Consider the following 25,578-nt stretch of genomic DNA (forward strand, 5'->3'; position numbering starts at 1 on the left):
AGAAAACAAGCCGTAAGTTACAGGGCATGCGGGTGCCGATTCGTCGATTTTCCAAGTACGGATTCTCAGCATGCAGAGATACGACATGCGGTGCACAATTCCTGGTACACCCCCGCCCCCGCAGGATCGTCCAAGAGGCTCGTCGCCGCCACCTTCGGCTCGCGCTTCATCCGTCAAGCGTACGTTTCATATTTCACGGCGCGAGCAATCTCGACCGATCGCGACGTTGATTCGTCGCGGTGGATTTACGGCGACAAAGGAAAATTGCGGGTGTCGATGGGAGCGATCGAGTCCCGTCAGACGTTCTATCGCGAATTCAACGGTACGTACAAGAGATTGATAAGTTGACACGCCATGAATCGACGATCGAGACTGACGAGACTCTGATTTCAAATAACGTGGCGTTAGAAAGAGAAATGAATAAATAATATACAATAATGCCATTGAATCATAGGTGCTTTCATTATAAATTATTCACGGATACGGAGGCAAGGAAATCAGATTCAAAAATATATTCCGTTGTATTTATGATAAAGTCTTTAATATTAAAAATAGCAAAATGTAACTAAAAATTGTAAAAATAATGCAAATATAATGCAGCGATATTCCCGCGAGACCGCTTCGTCTCGATAGCGATTCTCCGTCTCGTCGATTTATCTCGTGGGCGTTTGTCGAATAGGGCGCGAGCGATCGTCGAAATATTCATGGCGTATACACAGGGTGAAAATATATGCATGTACGCGGAAATCGGACGGATGAAGCAAGAGACACTCGGGGATAGCCGCTCCAAGGCCGGCGGCGAGGATATTGGTCTCGAAACGCGAATCCTCCAAGGGCGGAGTGCGTCCTCGTAGGGGGTGCCGAGGTGCAGCTTTCTCGTGCAGACGTTTCTCTCGTGCGTTCCGGGATTTCGAGGATCGATCCTCGCGTTTCCTCGGGCCTCCCTCCATTTCGGAACGGACGTCTTCCTCTCCGTGGACCGAGGAGGAGAACTCTCCTCGCCGAACCCCTTCAAGTACAAATCGAACGTTTCGAGACATTCGATTCTGAGTATCATGCACTCTGCCACTTCTCGTCGAGTGCCTCGTTTTATTAACCATCACGGATGAGTAACGTGAGATGTAACAGATATTGCGATAACCAAGATAGTCAGAAGCTTTGGTAATATTTGAAAAAGGGATATATCTCGGTTACGGGAGCAATTTATTTTGTACAACATTTGATGAGCATTTTATTTTGTACATTTTCGTACTTTCATACACCATGGCGAAAATATTGTAGCTCCTAAATATCGGTTATGAAACACCTCACGTTGTTCGAGATATTGCACTTTTTGGAATGTTATTCACCCAGAAAGTGCGACGATCGGATTTATAGAAATTTTTTCTTGTATCGTGTGATGAGAGTCATTTCATTTCAAAACAACAAGCAAGATTGTTATTAAAATAAAAGTTTGTCATGAAAACTTAATATTTTGTGAATGTTGTTATTTTAAAACAATTGTGTTTGTAGATACTTGCATTGTAATTAATCTACTTTTTAATTTGCTTCGTTTAAGTTGGATCTTGAATTTTTATATACGTCACAAATTATCATAATTACTTTACATGAGTTAATCATTGATTGAAACCTTAAAGAGAATGGATTGTAAAAATAATACTCATGTTATTATAAATAAAATGCATCAAATCCCAACGATAATGGATTTTCAGTTACTTGATGTGACTATTAATAATACCTATTAAATAGCGATTAAGTGACATTATGACTCGTCATCTATTAGTTAGACAATCTAGATGGCTTGAACTGTGAAAATAGTAACAAAAACTTTACATTTACAAATCAAATGTACATTTTCTAACTGATTTACAATCCGCAAATATAGAAACGTAATCGAAGATATATGATTAAGCTATTTTAACGAAGAAACATTTAGAACATTTCTTCTCATATCGAAGATTCGATCATTTGCAACAACAAGGAGTAATTTAATTCAATTGCGGAATAGTTCGAGCGTTTAAATAAATTTCGTGTTCGAGGATGGCACTCCTCCTTTCTCGTTCTCCTTTCTCCTTCATTGCTATTCATACACCGTCTGGTTGTTCGATATCTTGGGGGAAAGAAGAACGGAGGATGGTGAAGGGCCAGCCCATTTAAAGTCGCGCTTCCAATCTCAATTCAAGATCCAGATCTACATATCGGGCGAATCGTTTGGTATTATTGGTTTCAACGTCTCACATTTATGTTGAAGCTTGCACGAGACAGTAACGTTGAAAGTATCGCATCGATTTTAAAGACATTTAAAAATTTTCCAAAGAAAAAAATTGGAAAAGTTTGTATCGCGAGGGTGTGTAATTATGAATGTCAAAAATATATGAATTTTTAAAGAGACGAAACTTTTAAATCAAGTCAAATATGTGAAGATAATTTTTATTTTTATTTTTAAACAATAAGAATATTCTTATACGTAAAATTCAAAAATATTACTGAATAAATATAATTGATATTAAGATACAATTTGATTATCTGAATGTTTTGACATCTTCCAAAAATAATTAATTAAGTATTGAGCAAATAAATCTTTGGTAATAAATAAATTTTACATGAAAAATAAAGGACGTTCAATTTCAGTTTATTGAGTTCTAATGATCGACTCGTCAAAGCTTTAGATTATTTAAAACATTCTTTTCTTAGAATACGATTGTTTCGAGCTAAAAGTACAACACAAATTTTTCAGGCATTTATCATTTGACCTGATTTCGATATTGGATTTCGAATTTGGTCGCTAAATTGCATTAGTTTGTAATTATTGACCAAGTTGTCATCGACATAACGTCAAAATTAACTCAAAATTGTAGCAAAGAGACGTAGAATTTCTTCGGCTTCGCGAAGTAAAGTAGTTTGTTGCGACGAGAACTAAACTGAATTGTTTGTACATTATGTCTGTAGCATCGGATGTTAATTACAATATTGTTACCAGAATGATTAATTGTTCATTTATGTTTTTGTACTGAAAATTGCTCTCGGCCAGTCACGCATTCCAACAACTGTTAACTATTGTTAAGTGTGTATGTCGCGTTCATCATTTGCACTATGCATCGTTGGCGCGATTCATTCGTCAAACGCAACGCAAGAGACACATTTGTCACACATGCGTGTGATACGTGTAGAGATACTTACGTTTTTCTGCGTGCCTTGCACGCTTGAGTTTTATGTTACCTTAAATTACAATTGCGAGGCACGGGCGGAAGCGTCATCGATCCTGGATGTACAATCGACATAGATAATTAAGAGAGGAGAAATCAGAATAAAATGAAATGGAAATAAACCAAATAAATAAATTTAAAAGAGCGATTCAATTCTACATAAATAATTTATAATTAATTAATATTTAATGATTTTTTTTTTAAGAAATGTTTATCAATTGACTTTTGCTATCATTATAACTAATACTATTAAATATTATTAAATATGTTAATTGGATATATTTAGTTCCATTTTATTATTATTTCCGTAGAAGTAATTAATATTGCTTTAAAGATAATAAAAAAAAGTTGACTTATATTAAAAGTTATTAAAATAGTAAAATGTTTCAAGTTTTCGTTATAAAAGTTATAAAAAGTTTTGTTTGCTGCGGCAATTCGCGTATAATGTATCGATTATCACTTACTTCAAAGTTACAATTTATTGTTATCTTCGTTTTAATGCTTGCATCTCACTCTTTAGTTAATTATGAAGAAAGCTTATCCAAGGGTGAGGATAACGTTCTCCGACGAGCCTTGAACACCACAGTATCGCTTAAAAGTAATTGCTCCGTCGAGCAGCATTCTACCTTGCTCGCAACTTTGATGCCAGGGAAAAAATGAGAGAGTAACAGGAAGTGGCTTCAGTTTAGTGTACGTCAGTTCTCAGCTGGAAGTCTGCTCTAAACGCGAGACTGATGCTACAATGAGCCCTCTCGTTTATGCACTTTGTTGATAATAAATTTTGCACTTTGTTACAAGAATTTTAAAGTCGATTATGCTTAGAAAACGTAATCATCGTCGTAGTTATTAACAAATTAATTAATCTGTTCAGAAATTATTCTTCACATCTTATTTGCAAATATTTTAATATTTATCTACATTACATTTTGTAGCATATTTTTTTTATGAAATATATATTTATATCGGTTTTTTTAAATGTAATAAAATTGAAAGATTTTTATTAAATAACAGAACATTATATCTATAATATATTGACAGTTCATGTCAATATTATTTCTCATATTTTATTTTTAGTATTTTTAAATATAAAATACTAAATATATTTGAATTAAATAAAATTCTTTGGAACAGAAAATAAGAAATTTAATTCAGTTATAAATCGCAGTCGGTTTTCTTTAAATAAAATCTGAACGTTAAAAATACGTTTGTCTACTGAATAATTGCAATCGCTGTGATCCAGGATCGATACGGACGCTTCAATGCACACATTGACAGAAAAAAATCAAATGAGAATTCTGTACAAGATACACACAGACAGACACGCAAAGATAAATCCCGTAAACTCAATGTATATATATGAGAAAAAACTTTTCATAAATATTCAAAATTACTTCACAACATCGACAATCGTTTTTCACAAGGTGCTAATATAATTGTACTCGTTCATTCATATCACAACATTATATTCGAATTTCAATTCATGATAAAACTTATCAAACGAATTCCCCGTACACGTAGTTACGCGTTACATGGCGTGCACTTAAAGGCATCACACAATAAAATTAGATATAACAAATATTTTATCTGTCATTAACTTTGCAATGATATTTATACCAATAACTCAAATAATGTTTCATCTTTTTGCAATAGCATAGTTTATGTACGATTATATTCAATAAAGGAAATAAAGCAAACCTTTATTTTTTGTTTAAATTAAACAATTTAAATTAAATAAATGAATTACGATTATATCGATGGAATATCACAAAGATGTAACATGAATTTTCTATACGTGATTACGTGTACGATGGAAGTATATCAATACATGGATAGAGAGGGAGAGAGAACTTTATAAATCGCATATTATAATTCGACTCACCAACGCAGGGATTATGATTAACCGCTGAGAAGATCTTGTCACATCGTCGCTTGATATGATTATTCGGGCATATGCAGCCGAACATTGGCGACAGCCGCAATTGCGTCCAAGAATCTTGGCAAGCATCCCTAAAACAGAAAGAATAGAATGTGGTTACATACTCTGCAAGAATTATCTATATGAAAAAAAATTTCATATTTCAAAAGTACATAAAAAAATAGTAAAAAAAAATAAAAATGAATAATGTAGATTAGTAAACAAAATAATAATATAATAATAAAAAAGTTGAGAATATAGTGTGCTGTATGTCTAAATACAAGATTTTATGTTCATAATAAGTCATTATAGTGCATTGAATAATCCTGGCCCACTGCTTTATAAATATTATTAATTAATTGCGTTAAATTCCCGCTTCGCCTTGGGTCGCGTAAATCTCTGGCGCGAAGGATTAATGACTGGCCATCAAATATCGGCGCTTTGCCAAGTACATCGACCTACATCTGGTCTCCAATAGCCGTTAATAAATATTAAAATACGCAAACTCCGATATTCACCGAGCTACCGTACTATCAATATTTCGCTATATTTTTGCACACGTCTGTATTCCAATAATCCGCGGTAATTGCAAGACATTATCGATGCGATACATATCGGAATTTCAATACGCGCATAATTAGCAATTGCTATCTTCAATGTATTCTATATATAAAACAACGTGTAGAAGCAATGGTGTCTTTTATAAACCCGCCAATTTTTATTCATCACGTGACATAATAAAGAAATAACGAAACGGCATGTAATTAAATTTTTTCCGATAACTCAGAAAATTGAAACAAACTTCATAATTTCCTTGAGTTCGAGAAAACTCTAATAACACCACTAAAATTATAACAAAATTAATATAATATGAGAGTAAGAATAACTCGGCGTAAAACTACTAAAATGGTTGCATAAAAGTATGTAATATGTATGACAGCATGCAGTTTTTTAAAGGTTTATTTTCTTGCAAAGTCCATCCATGCTATATTATTAATAAAGTAATTATATATGTAAAATAAAACAACATTTAAAATTTAACTGATAATGATTATTAATATCTTCTTTTAATCATTACGAATATATATTATTTCAATAATTTTTAAAGGTTCAATATTGAAAACGCATATATTATTAAAATTTTTAATTATTATTGAATAGAAAAATCTTTTTAATAGAGATATAAATTTACATTTTATTACATTATCTCAACTTATAATAATAGTAACAAAACATTCAGTTAAGCGTTATTATTGCAAAAAAAGAATCTAAGAAGAAAATTTTTTAAGATTAATAAACTTCTATTTATTTCCTGTTGTCTCGTTTGGTCCAATTTATGTCTGCATGCATTATATAGATTATAGATATACCGGAAAATTTAACCGTCAAAGTTGTAAATAGTTTTGTTCCTTTGTAGTGGAATTTTCGTTAGCTTGGAAAGAGTCAATCGCGTGGGTTACATCCCATATCTGACACGAGAACCCCGATTGGGAACTGAAATGTACTCAACTCTTTCCTTCCTTTTCTTGTCGAAAGTAACGTAGAAACTTTACGCGAATCCAGACCAATTGACTTCCGAACTTACATGAGAACGCTTAACGGACCTTTTCTGCACACCATAATCTGCCACGAAGTATCAGCTCGATGTAGTTCGAAGCATTCGATGATGCACCAAGCGATTCAGATTATTTCATAGCGATAAGAAATTATATTCGATCATTGTCAGAAAAAGGAATTAAATGGAAAAAAAATTTTAATTATTTTTAACTTGTAATTAAATTGGATTAAAAGATTTTGAGATATGTATCGTATTTGATTTGAGAAAAGATGTAGTAATAATATTTATCAATTGTTGTATATAAGATACGCATCATTAATGTCACGCAGCAAAAGTGAATTTAAGTTTAAGAATAATAATACTAGTAATTATACAACTGATTTATTTGTTGATTTTCTAAAAATATTTTCTTATAAGTATCTAATTTATATTTAATTTATTAAATATATAATTGTTTTTCTTTAAAATATATAAATAAAATATATAATGTATAATTTTTTTCTGTTAAGCCAATGTAGTTCTAATTGCTTTCTTAATAAGAAAAAAAAAAATATGGATGAACGCAAGGGATAAGGTAAAGGAAAATTTGATGTGGAGAGTCTCGAGTTCAAAATTATTTGGGTTAATGGCACACACGCTACGGTGAATCTTGCTCGTCGAATTAGAAGTCAAAAGAGGCAAAAGGGAGTAGATGGTAAAGCTTGAACTGAAGAGACGGGATGAGGCTAAGAGGAGAAGGTGCATCAAAGGATGCAAGGGCTCACGTAAGAACGAGAACATGAGTTACGTTTCATTCCGCATCCTGTGATTTTGTTTGACTTCTCTTTCTTTCTGTACGATATTGCTAAATATTTTTATTATTGTACCGTAAATCCCTAAAGTGTTGCTTATCTTCATAAAAATCGTGTCAACTTTAAAAGTAGGAGTAAACATTTATTAAATAATATAAAAACATAAAGTATCAAATGTTTTTAACAAATTAAATTATTATTATATGTTTTATACTCAAAAGACTTAATCTGTTATCAAATATAGATAATAAATTATTTTTTTTACATAATAGAATTCATTAAAAGTTTAAACGTTTAAAAAAATACATCTGTAGATTCGATCATTGTCTTGACTTTTCTATATATTACAATAAAGTATTTTCACACTTCTCTGCTATCTACATTGTTATTCTGCTGCCATTACACCTGATCGCTTTGCTACTATTGCATTCATGTGGCAGCTGCGAGCTTCGCGCAGTACTACGCAAAGTTTCAACGAATTTCGCGACCCAGTGACCCGCGTGTTCACGCCATTGGCACAAATAAATCGCGTCACGGCAATGCGCATAACCGGTAAAAATAAGAAACAACGGAATAGAGATTTATGATCCTCATATACCGAAATCTCCGACTCAAGGATTCGTCGGCGCTGGGTCTTATATCCAATCGAGAAATAGCATATTCGTTTCCGCTCCATCGAGATCAAGAAAGCTGTTTCGAAGAAAGTTTAGTTCTTGAACAATTCGTTTTTCAACGTAAAACTGCTTCTTTCAAACTTGCTTTCGCGATTCTAAAGTTTTCCAAATTTCTTAAAAAGATCAAGAAATCGCTTACAGAACATTAATTTCCCAAGTATAAAATCTATATATATATGTGTTAAAAAAGTTTAAAGAAGAAAGAAATTATACGGTTTAGAATATAATTTAAAAATGTAATTCGTGCCGCTTGTTTTTATCGAAATTTTTGTAATAAATCGAATAACCATTAAATATTTTAATAATTACTATGCTATGGAATTTTGCGAAGTGTAAAATCAAATTCCGGTCGAGTTCCGGATGAGACTGGGATTTGCGCGAACGATCGATAATAAGACGAAGTGGTACAGACGCAAATTAGTCAGCCGTTTCTGCAGAGGAAATCGTGATGGTTCGTAGGAGTTTCTACGATTAGAAGTGTCGACGACAGACATTCGGGATGTCGTTTCCTAATGTTCTACAGCCGATTGGTGATCCTACTTCAAAAGAAAACCCTCGTATTGAGTTCAAATCGCTATAATATGACAGAAAATAAAAATTCAAACAGAAGATAAAAAATTTTTTGATAAGAAATCAAAGTCACAAAATAAAAATTAGCAAAATGAATTTTAGTATAGAAAATGTAGACAAATATTGCAAAGGAAATTACGCAAAAAGTACATTTAAATTTAATAAGCGCGCGTTGTCCTGAAATACTAGCCCATGCTTAATATTCGGTACGAGTAGAGAAAGGTCAAAATTCGTTTAACATTGCTATATTGAATCAGAAGAGATATTACGATTTTCGTAATTTATTCATCACATAAAATGCAAAATTAATCCTTGCAAAGGTATTGCAGACTATTTAATTATCCATTGACTATCGATTATTGATGAAAAAATTAGTTATTATCGTGATGCTTTGACAAGCCATTTCATTCACAAATATTTATTCTAATGTATATAATTATATCTAACGCATTTTATTCTTTATACATATGTCAAAGGTCTTTAAAATAATTAATATATATATATATATATATATATATATATATAATATTAAAGCATCACAATAAGTTTGTGTATGTATATCGCATAAAAATGATTTGCATGTATAGAAACAATGTTTCGACGAAAACTAAACTGGTTTTCCAAAGGTTTGATAGCGGTCCGCGATGAAATAGCCATGTTATCGTGAATGAATTACAGCGGGAGTCCCATATGCGACCGATACGGCCGCCATAGACACCCATTCTGCGGCAGCTCGAATACGAGCAAACTCACTCCTTTTCACACTTTTCCACACAAGTCTGACGGGTTTTCCGACGAATGTGGCCACCGACAAAAGCTATGCATAGTCGGCATCGAAAAGCTACTGAATAATTCATATGCCTATCGAGTCTCGTGCGAATGATTAACGATGCGAGATCCGAAAAGTCGAACCATTCTTTTTGATCATGTCTATTTCTTTTTCTCGTCTTCTTTCTTTAGCTATTTTTTTCTTTTTTTTTTTTTAATATAAACCTATGAATTGGACGAAGCGTAATACTTACTTTGTAGTACTGTAATATCTGCTCTTTGCAAAACAAGAATAATTGATTTCTGAATAAAAACGTATCGATTAATTAATCGTATCGATTTATGAAGAACTAAACTTCTCTCTTATTAGTTATTTTGTTTTCATTGATGTAATCAAAGTCACGAGGGCTGTTTCTCGTGTTATCTTTAATATTTACTGCTTACGTAATATGTAACAAAGTATTGTCAATATCGTGTTTCCACCACAACTCGCACAGTCTCTCGCAGATTATCTTCTGAAGTATAAGATCATAGTCATGACGACAGGGAAACTGGCGACCAGCAGCTTGGTTAAGGGTTGTTTGACAGCGAATATGAAGCTCGACTCGGGACAACCCTTACACCTATCACGTGACGATACGACCTCATTAAAATTCATAAGGAGACTCGCCAGTTCTCGCTTTAACGCCCCACGTCGTACGATGCGCGCATTATACATTTATAGATGCCCTCGAATATGTAAGGTGTTCTAGTTCTACATGTGCATGTATTTACGCGACTATTCGATGATTTGAAATAAACAAGCATCTCTCGTGTTGTACTTTCTATTAAGTTGATGTTATCTCATTTAATCTTTCTCTCATAATTTTAACGTGCTAAAGCACGCATAAATGTAACTGTATACAAAATTATTTTCCCAGATATGAATCGTCAAAGGAATAAACTAAAAATCTTAATAATAAATGATATTTTAGTGTAAATAGAAAATAAAATGATTGCTAAAAAAATTTGGTCGATAAATGGCGTACAAAGTCAAACATACTGAACATTTTATTGCTCATACGTGGCTTCTCCCAAAGAGAGATTTCCAATGACGAAAGACAGCCACGTGTTTGAAATTACTTATAAGCTGCATCGAGAAGCTAAGAAGCCTGTATTTATTTCTCTATACTCTCGTCGTAAGGAAAGTCTCTTCTTCCCTTCCACCATTCTCTCCAAACCACTTTTACTTGCTTCTTTACTTTCTTTTTCCTCACTTCCCTCGGGGAAGTTACGCCGGGCAAAGTCGGCGAGCCCGAAGTTTTGCTGGAAACTCGCAGTTGCAACTGCATTCTCCGAGCGTGAGCGTTGGGCGTGCGCACATACGGGAAAAGTTCGCAATTAGCACTAATTACGCTCGAATGGTCGACAATTAATTCGCGCAATCTGCCCCTCAATCTCGGTCACGGTTACCGGGTTTTGTGAAATAGAGTTGCATTTCACTTGACTGATGACGTAGCGCAAAAAATTTCAGCGATAATTTGACGCCTTTTGAGTCATTTAACTAGAATTACGTGGTTGATTAGTCAAAACTAAAACGTGATATATAAATCCTTTTGCTCCTTCTTCAACTTTACATAAATTTTGTGTGTGTGTGTGTGTGTGTGTGTGTGTGTGTGTGTGTGTGTGTGTGTGTGTGTGTGTCCTAAATTCTACATAAAATATTAATTCTAGTGTCAATATTACATGCGTATATTACCCACAAAACTTTTTTATTTAAATAGAAAAAGATATTATAAAGAAGTATGCTATTTTACTTTATTTGTATTAAACGAATTAACATTGTGCCATTTAAACGCCTATTAATTCTTATACACATTCTTCTCTAGTTAGAATGTATAAAAGCTGCATTGCCTGCATTGCTTGCAACCCCGTAAATAGTTAATGTTCTATTTTTCAATTATGGCCATTGTGTGCGATTTTCTTGCAAATATTTGTACATTTCAGCAACAGAACGCTTAATGTTCTTCGCTTAATGTTCTTCTCAATCAGCGAATATACGCTTTGCATTCTAAAGCATTCTGGGATTGCATTTTGCGAATATGAAATCGTATTTCACGCCGGGCGAACATATGAAGGCAACGGTATTCGCGATGAAGGCAACGCTACATTACTCTTTATTCATATCCTGAGAAAGTTGCAATAACTTCAGCATCGCGCGATAAATGAGAAGTTTTATCGAAGTTCATGCTGCACTTGTGCGGATTGCACGCGTTCCGCGCGCACCAAACTTCGATATTAACGCTAATTAAGAACGAGATTAATTTCGGTACAAGAACCGCCATCAGGTTGATAATTTGCAAAAAGAAAACGAGTTTAGCCAAGCGAATTTAATTACAAAGATAACAGTGTTGAAAAGACATTTTCAAGTACACCAACATTTATGACATCAAGAATCGCGATGTTACAAGCCACCCTCATTAAATTTTCTAACCACTCGAAAAACTATCGAGAAAATATATATTTAAAATGCTACGTTTAATTTTGCATAACTCAATTCGATTGATTTTTGTCGGATTTACGTCATTCAATTTACTGAGATTACAATAATTCCACGAGAATGCGAAGACAAATATGCATTGCCTGCGCTATGCGCTGCGTTAATTGACTAATCGCGTATTTGCAATCGCTCTTGTGACCAATGGCAAGAGTCGTATCATTGCTATCGCTCTCCTTCGTCGCGACGTGCCGGAATTCGCGTTGAAACCATCGAAAATCCCATTACGGAACTACGGCGTCGTAATTATGGCGTGGCGGGTCGCATACGTGCCGCACGTACGTAGCATCCCGTTCGTATTCGCACACCTGCAATGTGCACGCACACATGCATACGAGCATAGCACTCGTCACAGCTCGCAATGCGAGAAATGTAGTATACGATAAGGTCGTTGCCACCAAAAAAGCGTTTGCGAAATTACAGCTGATTTTTCGAGAGAGATAGCCAAAGAATGGGAGTGCTAAATTTTAAGCTTTGTACTGCTCGTTTTGTGAAAAACGAGGGGGATTCTTCCATTTTCCCGAATAAATGCGTGTTTCGGAATTTCGAGTATTACAGTTTTCCGAATGCGTCATTATTTATATGGCAGTGAGGATTTTTTTCAAAAATCTCCGGAGGCGCACTTTAATACACGCGCACATGTATACGCTCGTCACAATTTATAACACGGGTTGGAGATTTGGATCGCGATAATGTCGTTCATGCGAAAACGCTTGGGAAATTACGGCCAATTTTTGAAAAAAGATATCAAAACGACAGAAGTGTAAAATTCGAGGTTTTTAGAGCCGATGTACGAAATTTCGTAAAAACAAAAAAAAAACAAAAAAAAAAGAAGAATAAATAAATAATGCTTTTGCTCTCGTAAAAATCATCACCGTGACGTTTCTAAGAAATGCAATTTACGGAACTTCAACGCTCGGGGACAGCACGGAATATTCAGGATTCATCAGTGTAATGCGATCACAATGATTAAGGGCAGTGGAGTGGACGACGTGCGAGCTGGTAGCGAGAGAACGAGCGCGAGAAAGAGAAAAGAGGAAAAGAGGGGGGGAGAGAGAGAGAAAGAGAGAGAGTAGAGAATGAGAGGGACGCCGAAGGGGGGTTGAAATACACGGAAAAGCGGTGGCAGGTGGAAGAGACCCGTTCTCACCTGCATATTGTATGCCGTATGCTACGAGTTTACCGCACTGAATTACCACCGCTCCCCGCGGTTGCTTTCATAGCGCGCCCTCGTTCCACCCCCGCAAATCCTTCCCGGCGTTCTCACCCCCTCTGGCCCCGGCGTTCACTCGCTCGCGCGGTTGTATATGCTGGACACGAGACTAACGCATAAATTAACACTTTGCCCTCTTCGTTTCCCTCGGACTCGGAAATTCTTCGAGACGCCGGCTGTGCGCTCGGATCCTGGTGTAATTAACCTTCAAGTTAACTCCGCGTGTCGCGGTTACCATTGTTACCGGAATCTTGCGAATTAGAACAATTTCGGAGCCCACGAGTGAGATATCGACACTCGATCGCGGGGGTCGCCACGGGACTTTAATCGAGTGAAAATTGCGTTGATGGACTTGACTTAATTCCGTTCCTACACATATACTAAAATAGACACGTTGGAAAGATATAGTAAATCTAATTCTGAACATAATTACTTTTTCGGTTATGGTCACATAATCTGTATTTTCACTATATATATATATATATATATATATATATATATATATATATTTTTTTTATTACACATTTGTTACGATTTTATTATACATTTTTATATTTAAAATGTGCTATATATGTAAAATTCATTCTAAAATATAAAATCATATTATAAAAATAATTTAATTAATTTCAAAAGAACCTTTGCTAAAAAAAACCTTTAAAGTTTTAAATAATCATAAAATGATCAGTTTTATTTTAATAATTTTTAAATCGATCAATTGTAATAAAAAAAAAATAAACTTAGAAAAACGACATAACACTAAAATCTTACATTTCTCGATTTGCTTTGCTTGAAAGAGGATACCGAGCAGTGCATTTTCCATAGCCGTTCCAACCTTTAGCCTTTACCATTCTAGGATGCAATGATGCGTCCCGACGCGAGCGCGTAATTCTCGGTCGTGCTCGGCGTCAGGACGTGCGTAAAAAGAGCAGTAGAGAAGGAGCTGGACCGGAAAGGACGCGGGCGGGCAAGGCGGGATGGCGCTTTCAACCGCATTGCAGAATTACCCGGCCAAGTTCCTGCTCGGAGAGCATAAAACAACCGCCAGCGGCTGCTGGCCGACGCCAAATTTATGACGCGCTTATATGCCGAAATGGAAACGCGCGTGGAAGAGTCAAGTCCCCACTTCTCGCTCGAATCGTATCGTTCAATTTTATCAAAACTTCGTGAGATCGAAGATCGTGAATCGCAGATGTAAAATATATAAAACCCCGTCAACCTTTTATACTCTCATGCATCATGAATATCATCACTTCAACATCTTCCTTAACATCTTGAATTCAGTATACATATTTGACTTTTAAATTGCATAAATATATACCGTCTCATTAAATCAATCCCTCATAAAACGTAGTAGACATATAAATATGACAAGTATAAATTTTTATAAATCTTTCTCATTTCCTTTAAGCTAAATATAAATATTAATAAATATTTATATTTATTTATATTATTTATTAATTAGCTATAAACTTTTATTTCAATATCATATCTTTGTTCTTAGTTGTCTTGAATCTTCAATTAATTATTACAGCAGCGTTAGCATAAGAAATACCTATGGTCGGCGTATTGATCAGCCCATCTCAGATTGTCTCTTTCGTATTGCTAACAGATGCGGCGCAATTACGCGCGCCATGCGCAGAGTCACGTCGACGCGGACAACTTCATCGGGAATCGTCCCCAAAGAGAAGGAAGTTCGGCCTTCACTGTACAGCCGGTCGTGCTCCTGGCTTTGACGCCAGGTCTGTTATGGGCATCCCTAACGCTTGCCAGATATCCAGCCTCGTTTTCCTATCTTCCCTCCTTATTTCGCGTCCACACTTCTCGTTGTAAGCGTTACTCCTCCGCGCCAGGAATCGCGGCCACGTCCGCACCAGTTTCTCCGGAGATGTAACTCCGATAGATCGTGACTGCGCAAATCTACCCGAGGGAGACATACGTTCACTGCTATCCCGTTTCCATCGAGACTATCCAATGATGAACGCAACGTCCTGGATTGAAGAGTAAAATCCGGTCGAAGATGTAAAATCATGAGGGAAGCCAGATGCATTAGCATCTAAATAATAATTCCAAGATTCTTACAATTATATTTTACCTCATTCGTATATACATATATTTGACATCTCGTATTTTCTACCTTCAAATTTTGTAATTTCCCAGATATTTAAGAGGACATGATGTTTGAAACATGATGTTTATAAATCCTTACATTAGCGTATTATGAATCGTAATAACACGAGAATTCTCACGATTAATAAACTCACTGCATGAGAAGCAATGGAATTATTTAGTTTATTATTATTATTATTATTATTATTATTATTATTATTATTATTATTATAATAAGAGGTAATATTAATCAATTGCGATATTTATGTAAACTGACAATTCCTGTTGGAACTAACGCACACAAGAAAATCAATGTCATGCGGTCGGATCATACTACCGATTGTGCGCGTTTAAACGCAATCATTATGTATGCCACTATAATAACATTATTATACGATAGTATAATAACTGTTTAAACTACAAAATAAATGATACTTGGAAGGCTATACTCTTTGACATTATAGCGTCGTAACGCCGACGTTACGTTTTCCTCGAGATTTACGTCAAAAGCGCAGCTGTATTTGTTCGAGGGAGATATAATCAAGATGCGATGTGCGATCTGTTCATTCGATCGATCATCCGCGTACATCCCCGGAACTTATCCCGAACTGCCTGCTGTGGATCAATCTGATCCATCAACGAAAGATGAATCCGCCGCTCGTTTTATGACCTAAGATTCGCGTGCCGGGAGAAACGGTGAATAAATCAAATCGCAAATGCGTTTGACGTGTGGTCAGATTGCGAAGTTTTCCGCGGGATTGGCCGCGCAAGTCTGGCTCTAGTTGTCGACGGGGGAAAATTGCACGCTTACTCGACGCCACATGATTCAATTGCATCGCGAGAGTTGTCGATGCATCGTTTCTCTCGATCGATTGCGCTAAAGCGAAAATTGTCACACATTGCAAAACGACGTCGTGCGGTATCGAGAAATTTTATTCCGGCCGATTAAGAATAGCCGAAATGAGAGTAACTTGATGTACATTGATAATGTTTCAATTCATTGAGATAACTGAATGTTTCATTCACTTATTCTAAGTGTTAATTAATATATTAAGCTTTCTAAATTTATCTACACAGATATTTTTAATTAAAAATGTGTATCAGATGTTATTAGATTATAATCATACACATAATTCTTTTAGCAAAAGAAGTAATTTTGATTCTGTGGCTGAGTAACGTACTTTCATATCGTATGCTTTAGATTATGGACTTACTTCACAAAACAGATCGCAAAATTTTCCGATCGTTCCGCGAGTCTATCGGAAATTGAGCCGGTCTAAGTAGTCGCGTAATTAGTCATGTAATCCTATAGAGAATATGTGGAGAAGTTCGAGGGAACTGGGAAATGAAGGTGGGATCCAAGATGGACTCGAGGGATTTGCGAATCCGGTCATAGAAATTAATTTTCGACTGGTGGAGAAGGGGGAGAGAATTTAATGGCATCCAGAAATCAGGAGTGATCGCGCTAATTCGAAACTGCGTCCATCTCGCTTTTCTTCCTCATATTTCTTAGCCGAAATTGTGAAAATAATTTGCACAATCGTAATCACGTTAAAAATCATGCAAAAAGATATAAGAAATTTTTGTCAGCGTTTTGAAATTATGTCAATCAGCGTTTTGAAATTATGTCAAAATAATAAACTCAAATATATTTAATTAAAAGTAACCATATTAACAAAAATATAATTAACATAAAATTATTAATAAATAAATTAAATTATAAATTAAACATAAAAATATGTAAAGACTGTTTTAAAATTATAGAGTTTTTTATTAATTGAGGTTATTGTTAATTAATAATTAAGTTAAATTTTTTAATTTTGAGGCAAATATATATTTTTATCCATTTACTATATTAAAATCTTAATCTGTTAAAATATTTTGCTTTTTTCATGGTTTTACAACATAAAACTTATATTAATAGATAGAAAAAGAAATGACTCTATGTTGTTCAAAACGCTAAGGGCTGAAAAGAATGATGAAAGTTGTTAGGTATTCAATAAAGTCAACAGAAGCACGATCAGAAACATATAAATCAAATCAGATTGCCGATCACGAGCATATGGCGGAACTGACAGTTTCCTTTTTTTTTTTTTGCGCGATTCTGAATCGGGAGAAGACGAACGAGACGCGATTATCCGATAAAAACTGGCCGTTCGAAATCGGGTAAATATTTATCGAGCAACATGGGCGATCGTTCGGTCATGCGAAAGCGGCGGCGCTATTGTCATGATCGGACATTAACGGATGGCTTCCGCAGCTCGGCCGCGCATAAGACGCAACCATTTTTTCCCAGGCACTGGCAACTTTTCATCCCACCGCACGCCACGCTGCATTCGAGATGCTGTATTCGATCGCTTGCGATCAATGTGTTCCTGTCGATCGGCCAGACCTGACACTTAATCAAAATTGCTTACAACATTTCAATAGCGCCGAAGTGCATACAGATTTATATTACCTTTATCACATTATAATTTTAACTGTACTTACATTTCATATATCCCAAATTTATAACAAATATTTATTCCATTATCCATTCTTTCGCGTTATTCAATTATTAAATATAAGAAATGAAACTTTAACGAATTGAATTGCCCGGTGACGTAAATCCTTTAGCCGCGTCTATATATATGCGCTGGCGCGTTATTTTCGTTCATTATTTCGAGAACGGCTTTATTTGAGAATTAAGCAAGGAAAATGGGGAGAAGAAAGGGGAAAGAGCGTCAAAGCGAGAGGAAAAGGCGGAGCCGATTGTTCGCAAAAAGCTTGTCCTTCGTTAAGGAACCGTCTCATCGTCATCTTTGTTCGTTTCGGCGAGCTCATACGTGAGTCGCATCAGCCGCCGTAATTACGCTGACCTCGAAAAACTCGTTAATCTGGAAGATAATCAGCCCGCCGAAATGCAAGCTCGAACGCGCCTCGCCTGGACAGAACCTATTAAGTCTCCATACGTGCGCGGAAAATTAGCAAGATAAATTCACGATGTTTAGGAATGCTCGGCGAAAAGGGGCGAAATTCATAGATTATAAGTCGCAAGTGAAGAAATTGAAATTTGTATTCTCGTAAATTATCGATTTGTGCATTGTTAGTTTCTAATCGTATAACTTGCACATTTAAATCGCTTCTGTTTCTTCTGTAATAAGTGGCAAAAACTGGCAATGTGTAAATATTACAATTGTTAATAAGAAAACGTGTGAGTAACTAATGATACAAATTAATGTTACAATTATAAAACTTTTAAAAGTTTTATAATAGATTTCCACATAAATATATTTTTAAATATATTTTTTAATAATTTCCATATAAATATATTTACAAATTTTATTAAAACCAAAAATTCTATCTAAATCTATTACAGATTGTACCTTTATTAGGTTTAGTATCGTGATCGAGTATTATTAGATAGAATTTCCTCGGAAATTGAGGAAGCAGGTCGGCACGTGTAGGATTACGTATGTCCAAGTTAAATGATACAACAGTAGGCTCGGAAATCCCGTATGGATTATTCTGCGTATGATGGACTCGGTTGTGACCATCTGCTTTCGTCACTTCCGGCTAAGGCTGCTTTGCTAGGATTTCGTTACTTTGGTCTCATCAAACAAGATACATCCATAGGGTGGATCGATTCGTCGTATAATGAACGTTTACTAAGTAATTATCGCAGCTATGTGCTCACTGTGTAATTAAGAAAACGTACGAGTTGTTCTGCTCTTCTCATACTTCTCTCGGTAATCTTTTTTCTTTCGACCAGACTGGATTAGTGATTTTCTGTCCAATGCACATCGCGTAATTCAGCGCGAATTGCACACGCTGAAATCGAGATTTTGCGTGAAATGGAGATTTTTGCCCAAAGATTATTCGGCTTACGTGAAATTTACTTTTATAATTTTAGAAAAAATACCGATTATATATAGTAAGAATTATAAATTTCAAATTGTACTGCATTTAAAAGTATCTACACAATAATTTAGTATAATATATAGTTTAGTTGAAAAATATATTTTAATAAATTGGTTGGATAAGTTTTTCATACAACCGCTTTCATAATCTATACACAAATTAACTGAAAAAAATTATTATTATTATTTTATCATCTATTATCTTTTAATAACATTTATTTGATGGATTTATTTACTATACTATTTTCAACGATTCCAATAGATAGAGTTTAATTATAATTTATGAATTACGGCGAAGAATTATTTTCGGTAATAGCAAATAGTTTAATATTTTAATGATAAACAAATTAATTTAATCAGCATGGATTAATTTGCTTAAATGTAACAGTCGGGATTTAGTAAATGATACTAGTATCCGATTTGTCACGTTATTGAAATATTATATGTTATATAGATTGTTATAATTAATTGCGTGCTTTAGTTTCATATAATTGTATGTCTTTCTATCTTTTTGTACATTTTTTATGTGCAATTTTAAAAATGACAATATAGAAGCAAATGTATATAAATATTGATAATATAATAATAGTTACGAATTAGTTTAAACATACATATTAATCTAATGCTATTAGAAAACAATTAATATAATTAATATATAATTAATATATAATTAAATATATAATTTAGTGTCATTATACATTTGATATATCTTTGGTAATGTTAAAACGATAAAAAAAAAAGATTTGAATTAGGTATAAAACTTCAAAGTTTTACATAGTAGATATTGATTTTTGTTCTTACTCTAGATATATAAAACTTTGTATGCATAAAACAACATCTACACATAAATGTTTAAAGTTCCGTGCTTGATTATATATATTACATCGTCTTTCGTGAAGGACTTGTGCTCGAGCAACGGCAATATTGCTACTTATTCCAAAAGATTAACCCTGCAAGAAGTCCTGCGAGCGAGAATCTTGATCCATTGGGTAAAAACGAGCCTGGCCGGCCTGTACCGAGAGCTGCACCGGAGTAAGGAGGAGCTCTTCGAGACGGAATTGAAGGAACGAAGAACCGATGGAACGAAATTGCCTGCGATGTACGATGAACGTGGGTGGGGTGGATCGCGGGCTGGGTTAGGTCCCCGACCTCGTTAAGACACAATAAAATTGCACGGCGTAAAAAAAGGCCGCGAGGCAGAGATTGCTCCGAGCGATCTCCTAATCAAGCGCTCTCGCCTTCTCCCGCCCCTTGCCCTTTTCTTCTATTTCTTTTTCTTTCCCGCAATCCAGACACTTATTATCGTTCGAGGCGCTAGTTTTCGATCTCGATCGAGGCAGAATCCGATCGAGGCAGAATCCGATCGACATCTCACAATCAGCGACAATATCATTTGGCAATACTTTCCAGTTTAAGAATAATGAACTTGGGCTTTTGGAAATTACTGTGAAGTATTTCGAGTGTTATTAAATTTTAATTAAGATTGTTCAAATTAAGAGCCACTTCCACATTTTCAAATAAATACTTTTATTTCTTTTTTTATTCTGAATACGATATAATTTGTAGTGAATCTTTCTTTAGTAAACTTAATTACAGAAATGATATATTAACAAAGTTGTAATATTTTTAAACGAGAAATATAATTTTAAAAAACACATTGAAAAAAATTGAAAAATTAAGAGCCACTTTCACATGAACGAACAATTTCTACGTATTCTTATTAAAATACAAAGGAATTATGAATTCTTTTCAGAAATTTTCTTATCTTTTTGCAGCAATTAAAGCTTTTTATTTATATATGCTGTTGCCTTCAATTAGTTCTAATTGACGATGCTTGATTGACTCGATCTTGAAGGTATTGCTATTAAAATAGCTATGTAAAAATTGGGTCAATAATGCTAAATATAAACTAATATAAGAAATTTATATCGGCTTTGTGAAATTTTTTATGCAGTATCATCATTGTATGTGTAGACTGAGATTCTCTTTGAAAATATTCTTATTGCTGAACAAATGCATTCACTCGCTTAACACATATTATGTTTTTACTTTTAATTAATTCCAATCTTCTTCTCGTTTGCAAGCGCTCGTATTAAAATGAGAGATGCGAGAATTAGGTCAACGATCTGCTAAATATATCGCAGCCGCAGCGGAAGGTTCAATCGATAGAAGAATTAAGAGTTAAGTCAATAGTACGCCGGGCAACCAGTGACGGTACCTCGGTGACGTAATAAAACTGAGAATTTTTTTTTTATTCGAGGAGGCTCGTAGTCGTCATTCGCAAGGGCAATTGTCCCAACTGAAGGCTTGCGTGACACAACACAATAGATTTCTAACCAGAGAATACTCAGCTAATTCATTTCAGTTAAAATTGAATAGCGGCTTCAAAATTTCGGGCCAATAATTTTGAAAGACATAAACGTACAAAAGAAGATATGAAAAATAAATAATTTTTTCTTTTTTTTTAATTCTTTTTACACAATTTATAAATTTAATTTTAAAAATAAAGATATATTACGTAGCAAAATTATTTTATTAATTATTACTCATTAGTATTATATATCACTGAAAGATTTTTTTCTTAATTTTCTGTATGTAAGCATAAAAATTTTACAATAATTGCTTAATATGATTTATTTTGTTTTATTGTAAATTTTTTAAATAAATCAATGCGAAATTGTATATTTCTTTGCAATGACAAAACATTATTTTCCGATTACCAGGCTTTCATTCGCTATTGGAACAAATTGTGAAACAACATTTCAATGTTTATTTTCTATCGCACAAATGTACTCAAATCCGCGTTTAATCGCAATACTCATTTATAGTAATTTTAATTTACGACGAGATCTGCAGCGAATCGACGATAATTCTGCTCAATAAATATCCGAAATGTTTTGAGAGCACCGATGAGCGTGATTTTAATCAAAAACTACGAAACGGATTATTACATATATTCATGTCAATACAAAAAAGATCGTTATTTGTCGTGAAAAAAAATTTCTTGTATTAGCATCCTACAAAATATCGCGCCTTTATTTATTTTATCCATTTATTTCTTTTTTTTTTTTTCTACATAATGTCCGCACTAAGCACCGCGATAATTCTTCTTTATAAAATAAATATCTTTAAAATAAGAGTATGTCGACCGAGGGGGAGGGTATTTCAGAAACGCTCGCGTGTGCGTGCGCCGCATAATACACATGGTGCATTTGGAGGGTTAATTCGGTAGACAATTGCGCACACGCGGAACGCACGTAATCGCGATCCCGGGAGCCGCGCTCGCGTATCGGTGCGTTCTAATTTGTCCGACTGCAACCCGGGATTGTGGCCATAATCGCGTATGAATGCGTGCAGTTGCGTGCATCGCGTGAGCAGCCGCGTATGGCGCATGCGGCGGATTCCAGCGCGTGATCACGTCCACCAGGGTCAAGTAAAATTTTCACAAGGTGGACGAATTCTCCCGGTTATGAAAACAGCCGCGCGTGCCTGGCCGAATTGCCGCCGCGTCGGAGGAATATCTCGATGGGGCGGGCTCGATCACCGCGAATTTCGACAAATCGTGCGTTAATGCAATTCCGGATGAAAGTAAATTAATTGACATACACCCAGATGTTTGTCTCGTAACTTCTATACAAATCACACGCAAATTATCAGATTCATTTGTAAATATAATGAGCTTTACATTTATTATTTTGTAAATATTGGTTAATTAATTATTAATAATCAATATTGCATACATTGTACGTAGTATTATTTGATAAAGTTACAGATTCACAAATTTGATAGTGACACATATCATATGCACATATTAAGAGGCACGGATATGATTATTTTAAAAACTGCAAATGTTAGCTACTTTCGAAGATATCTTTTTTTCATATTTTCTCCTTTAATTAATTCACACCAATGATTTTTGTTCTCATGAAATGTAAAACAAATTCTGAATACAAATGCAATATTTATACTTCGAAAAAACTGTTTGAATAGACTCGTTGTCGACTAGGCAAAAGTTAAGAGCTAGCAGAGCATCGACATTGCGGCGGAAAATAGCGACATTTACACTACATGAAAGTAGCTCGATTTTTTGGTACAATGCGGTTTTTATCTGGGTTTTCCAAATGGAAAAGTCCAATAATGGTGCAACTATTTAAAGTGCACCGGGCAACAGCAAACCTATTCTCAATATTGTAAAACGCAATTTTCTATGTGTACGTACAACTCTCACCGTTATACTTACGTGTCAGCTTCTTTTTTAGAAAACCTTTAGCAAAATATTGGAGGATGAAATATTCAAATAATCAATTAATCTCTTACACATCTCTCTTTAATTTCTTTACAAATAATACAATTTACTTTACACAAAAATGCCGGAAAGATGCAAGAAATAAAATGCGATATGCATTGTAATAAATCTGTTAAGTGGAATTAATGAAGATAGATTACATTGCGTAATATCAAACTAATTGTAAATGATTTTTTATGTAAATATTATTTAATTATTATAACTTGAGAAATATGATTTACTATTGCTTGGATAATATAAAAAATAGAATGGTGGAACTTTATTTATTTGCGATGTATTTCAAATTATATTTCAATATATTATAAATACCAATTTTTCATTATTCTAAATTTTATTACATTGTTATAATTTTATTTTATTTTTATTCAATTTTTTCATTACATAAATTTCTAAAAAAGAAAAACATACAATCACAATAAAAATGTTTTAAATAAAAAGAATTAACTAATATTGTATTAAAAAAATAAATCATAAAAAAGAAATAAGCTGAAAAGCATGATTTCTTTTTCTCAAATTTTTAATAATCGCGAAAATACAAAGAATACTCAAAAGTCAACAAGGCAGAAATTTAGAAAAGCAAGAATGTTCAAAGTTTGACTGAACAATTCTCTATTGTTGATGATATATGTAAGTGTAGTTTCCGAATTTTCACATTCCCCATCATTCATGTTTGAAAGTCCACCCTCTCAACCGGGTTAAACCTCTGTTTTGTATTCGTCTAAAGTTCGCTCAAGAAATTCTATCCGAGTCGTATTACTTTGTCGGAAGTAGCTTTACTGGCGTTTCTTATAAATTGAATTTTGGAAAGACTTTAATGCACTGGAACACACGTGGGTCATTTGAAAGTAACAACTTTGTGCATACATTCGCATTTTAATATTTTTACATATTTAAATTCGTTTTTTTATATTATATCGATATTTAGTTTCAACATGTTAATGAGAAAAATGTGAATTTTGATTTAAAACTCGAATAATTTTTAAGTATATTCAACAAAGTTACCGAGCAAGGTAGATAGCATTAACATAATGTGATCCGCTTATTTGGAAAGTGGTGTAAGTTCAGTTTTGAAACATTATGCATTTCAATGAGAACGGGATATAAACTCATGCGGCGTATCGATTTCAACAAGTTCCTCGAAATTGGATTTACACCACTTTCACGATACTCATATCATTCACGAAGGCTTATATCAAACTATAGTAAGAGTTTATGTAGCACCATTGAAGCTACAATGACATTCTGCGACAGTATTATCTTGTGTGAGAACGGAATTGTAATACAAATCCGTTGAAGGGTACAAATCCATAGAAATTACGATGTAGCTTCATTACGAAATATCGATATCGTATGACTTTTATTATTAAAACGTCATCAAGAGTATTTTAAGACGTGGAGAGCTGAGGAATAAATACGCAAACGATTGCGCCGTAATAATTAATGCTTTACAGGCGACAGGTCATCGATCGGTCGTAGACTTCTGTCTGTAGTCACGACCTCGACAAAGGTTTCGCGTATTACATCCAACTTTGTATAATCATTCACATAATTTTGCAAAAAGATTTCATATAATTTTTTTAAATAATTCAATTGTTTTAAAATTGATAAAATAATAAAATAAGCATAGATAAAAAACATTTTTAATTAATTTATTTTAAATAATAAAATATATATTATTACTATTTAATGTAACAGCAATAAAATTTTAAATATATATTTATACTTATACATATGTGCTTTCAGATATAATTTCAGATTTATTCTAATTTACTTAAATTGATTAAATAAATTTAGAAAAGAAATTATGAAGCTATTAATTTGATATTCACTCTGATATCATATTCCAACAAAAATAAAAAATTTCAGACTGATAATTTTCACTTGCTAAAACCACTAAATTATCAGATTTTCTGAGAATAATAAATGATGATTTGACTATTTTAGAATTCTTGAATATCTATCAGTTTGCTAAGTTTAGAATAAAGCGATGTTGACTTTAAAAACTTCCTCATTTGCAAATGCAAGTTTTGCAGTTC

The 25,578-nt window shown here is 34.0% G+C and overlaps 1 protein-coding gene and 1 long non-coding RNA gene across 3 annotated transcripts in view; both read right to left on the reverse strand.

The window, feature by feature from the left end:
- The window catches only part of Gfrl (Glial cell line-derived neurotrophic family receptor-like), a 264,405-nt gene that overhangs the window by 53,104 nt on the left and 185,723 nt on the right, over positions 1-25,578 (reverse strand). For both annotated transcript variants that reach the window (XM_089073808.1, XM_025217922.2), the window contains one exon: positions 5,086-5,213. In XM_089073808.1, coding sequence (XP_088929934.1) covers positions 5,086-5,213 — 128 coding nt within the window. The remainder of the gene's footprint in view (positions 1-5,085; positions 5,214-25,578) is intronic.
- LOC148937131 (uncharacterized) lies at positions 1,203-5,078 on the reverse strand. The gene is made up of 2 exons (XR_016138597.1): positions 3,671-5,078; positions 1,203-3,262 (listed from the first exon to the last, which is right to left on the reverse strand). It is a non-coding gene; the product is annotated as an uncharacterized LOC148937131 (long non-coding RNA).

This window comes from Pogonomyrmex barbatus, unplaced genomic scaffold (genome assembly GCF_055798465.1).
Source record: "Pogonomyrmex barbatus isolate J1 unplaced genomic scaffold, ASM5579846v1 scaffold16, whole genome shotgun sequence".
Classification (NCBI taxonomy): domain Eukaryota; kingdom Metazoa; phylum Arthropoda; class Insecta; order Hymenoptera; family Formicidae; genus Pogonomyrmex; species Pogonomyrmex barbatus.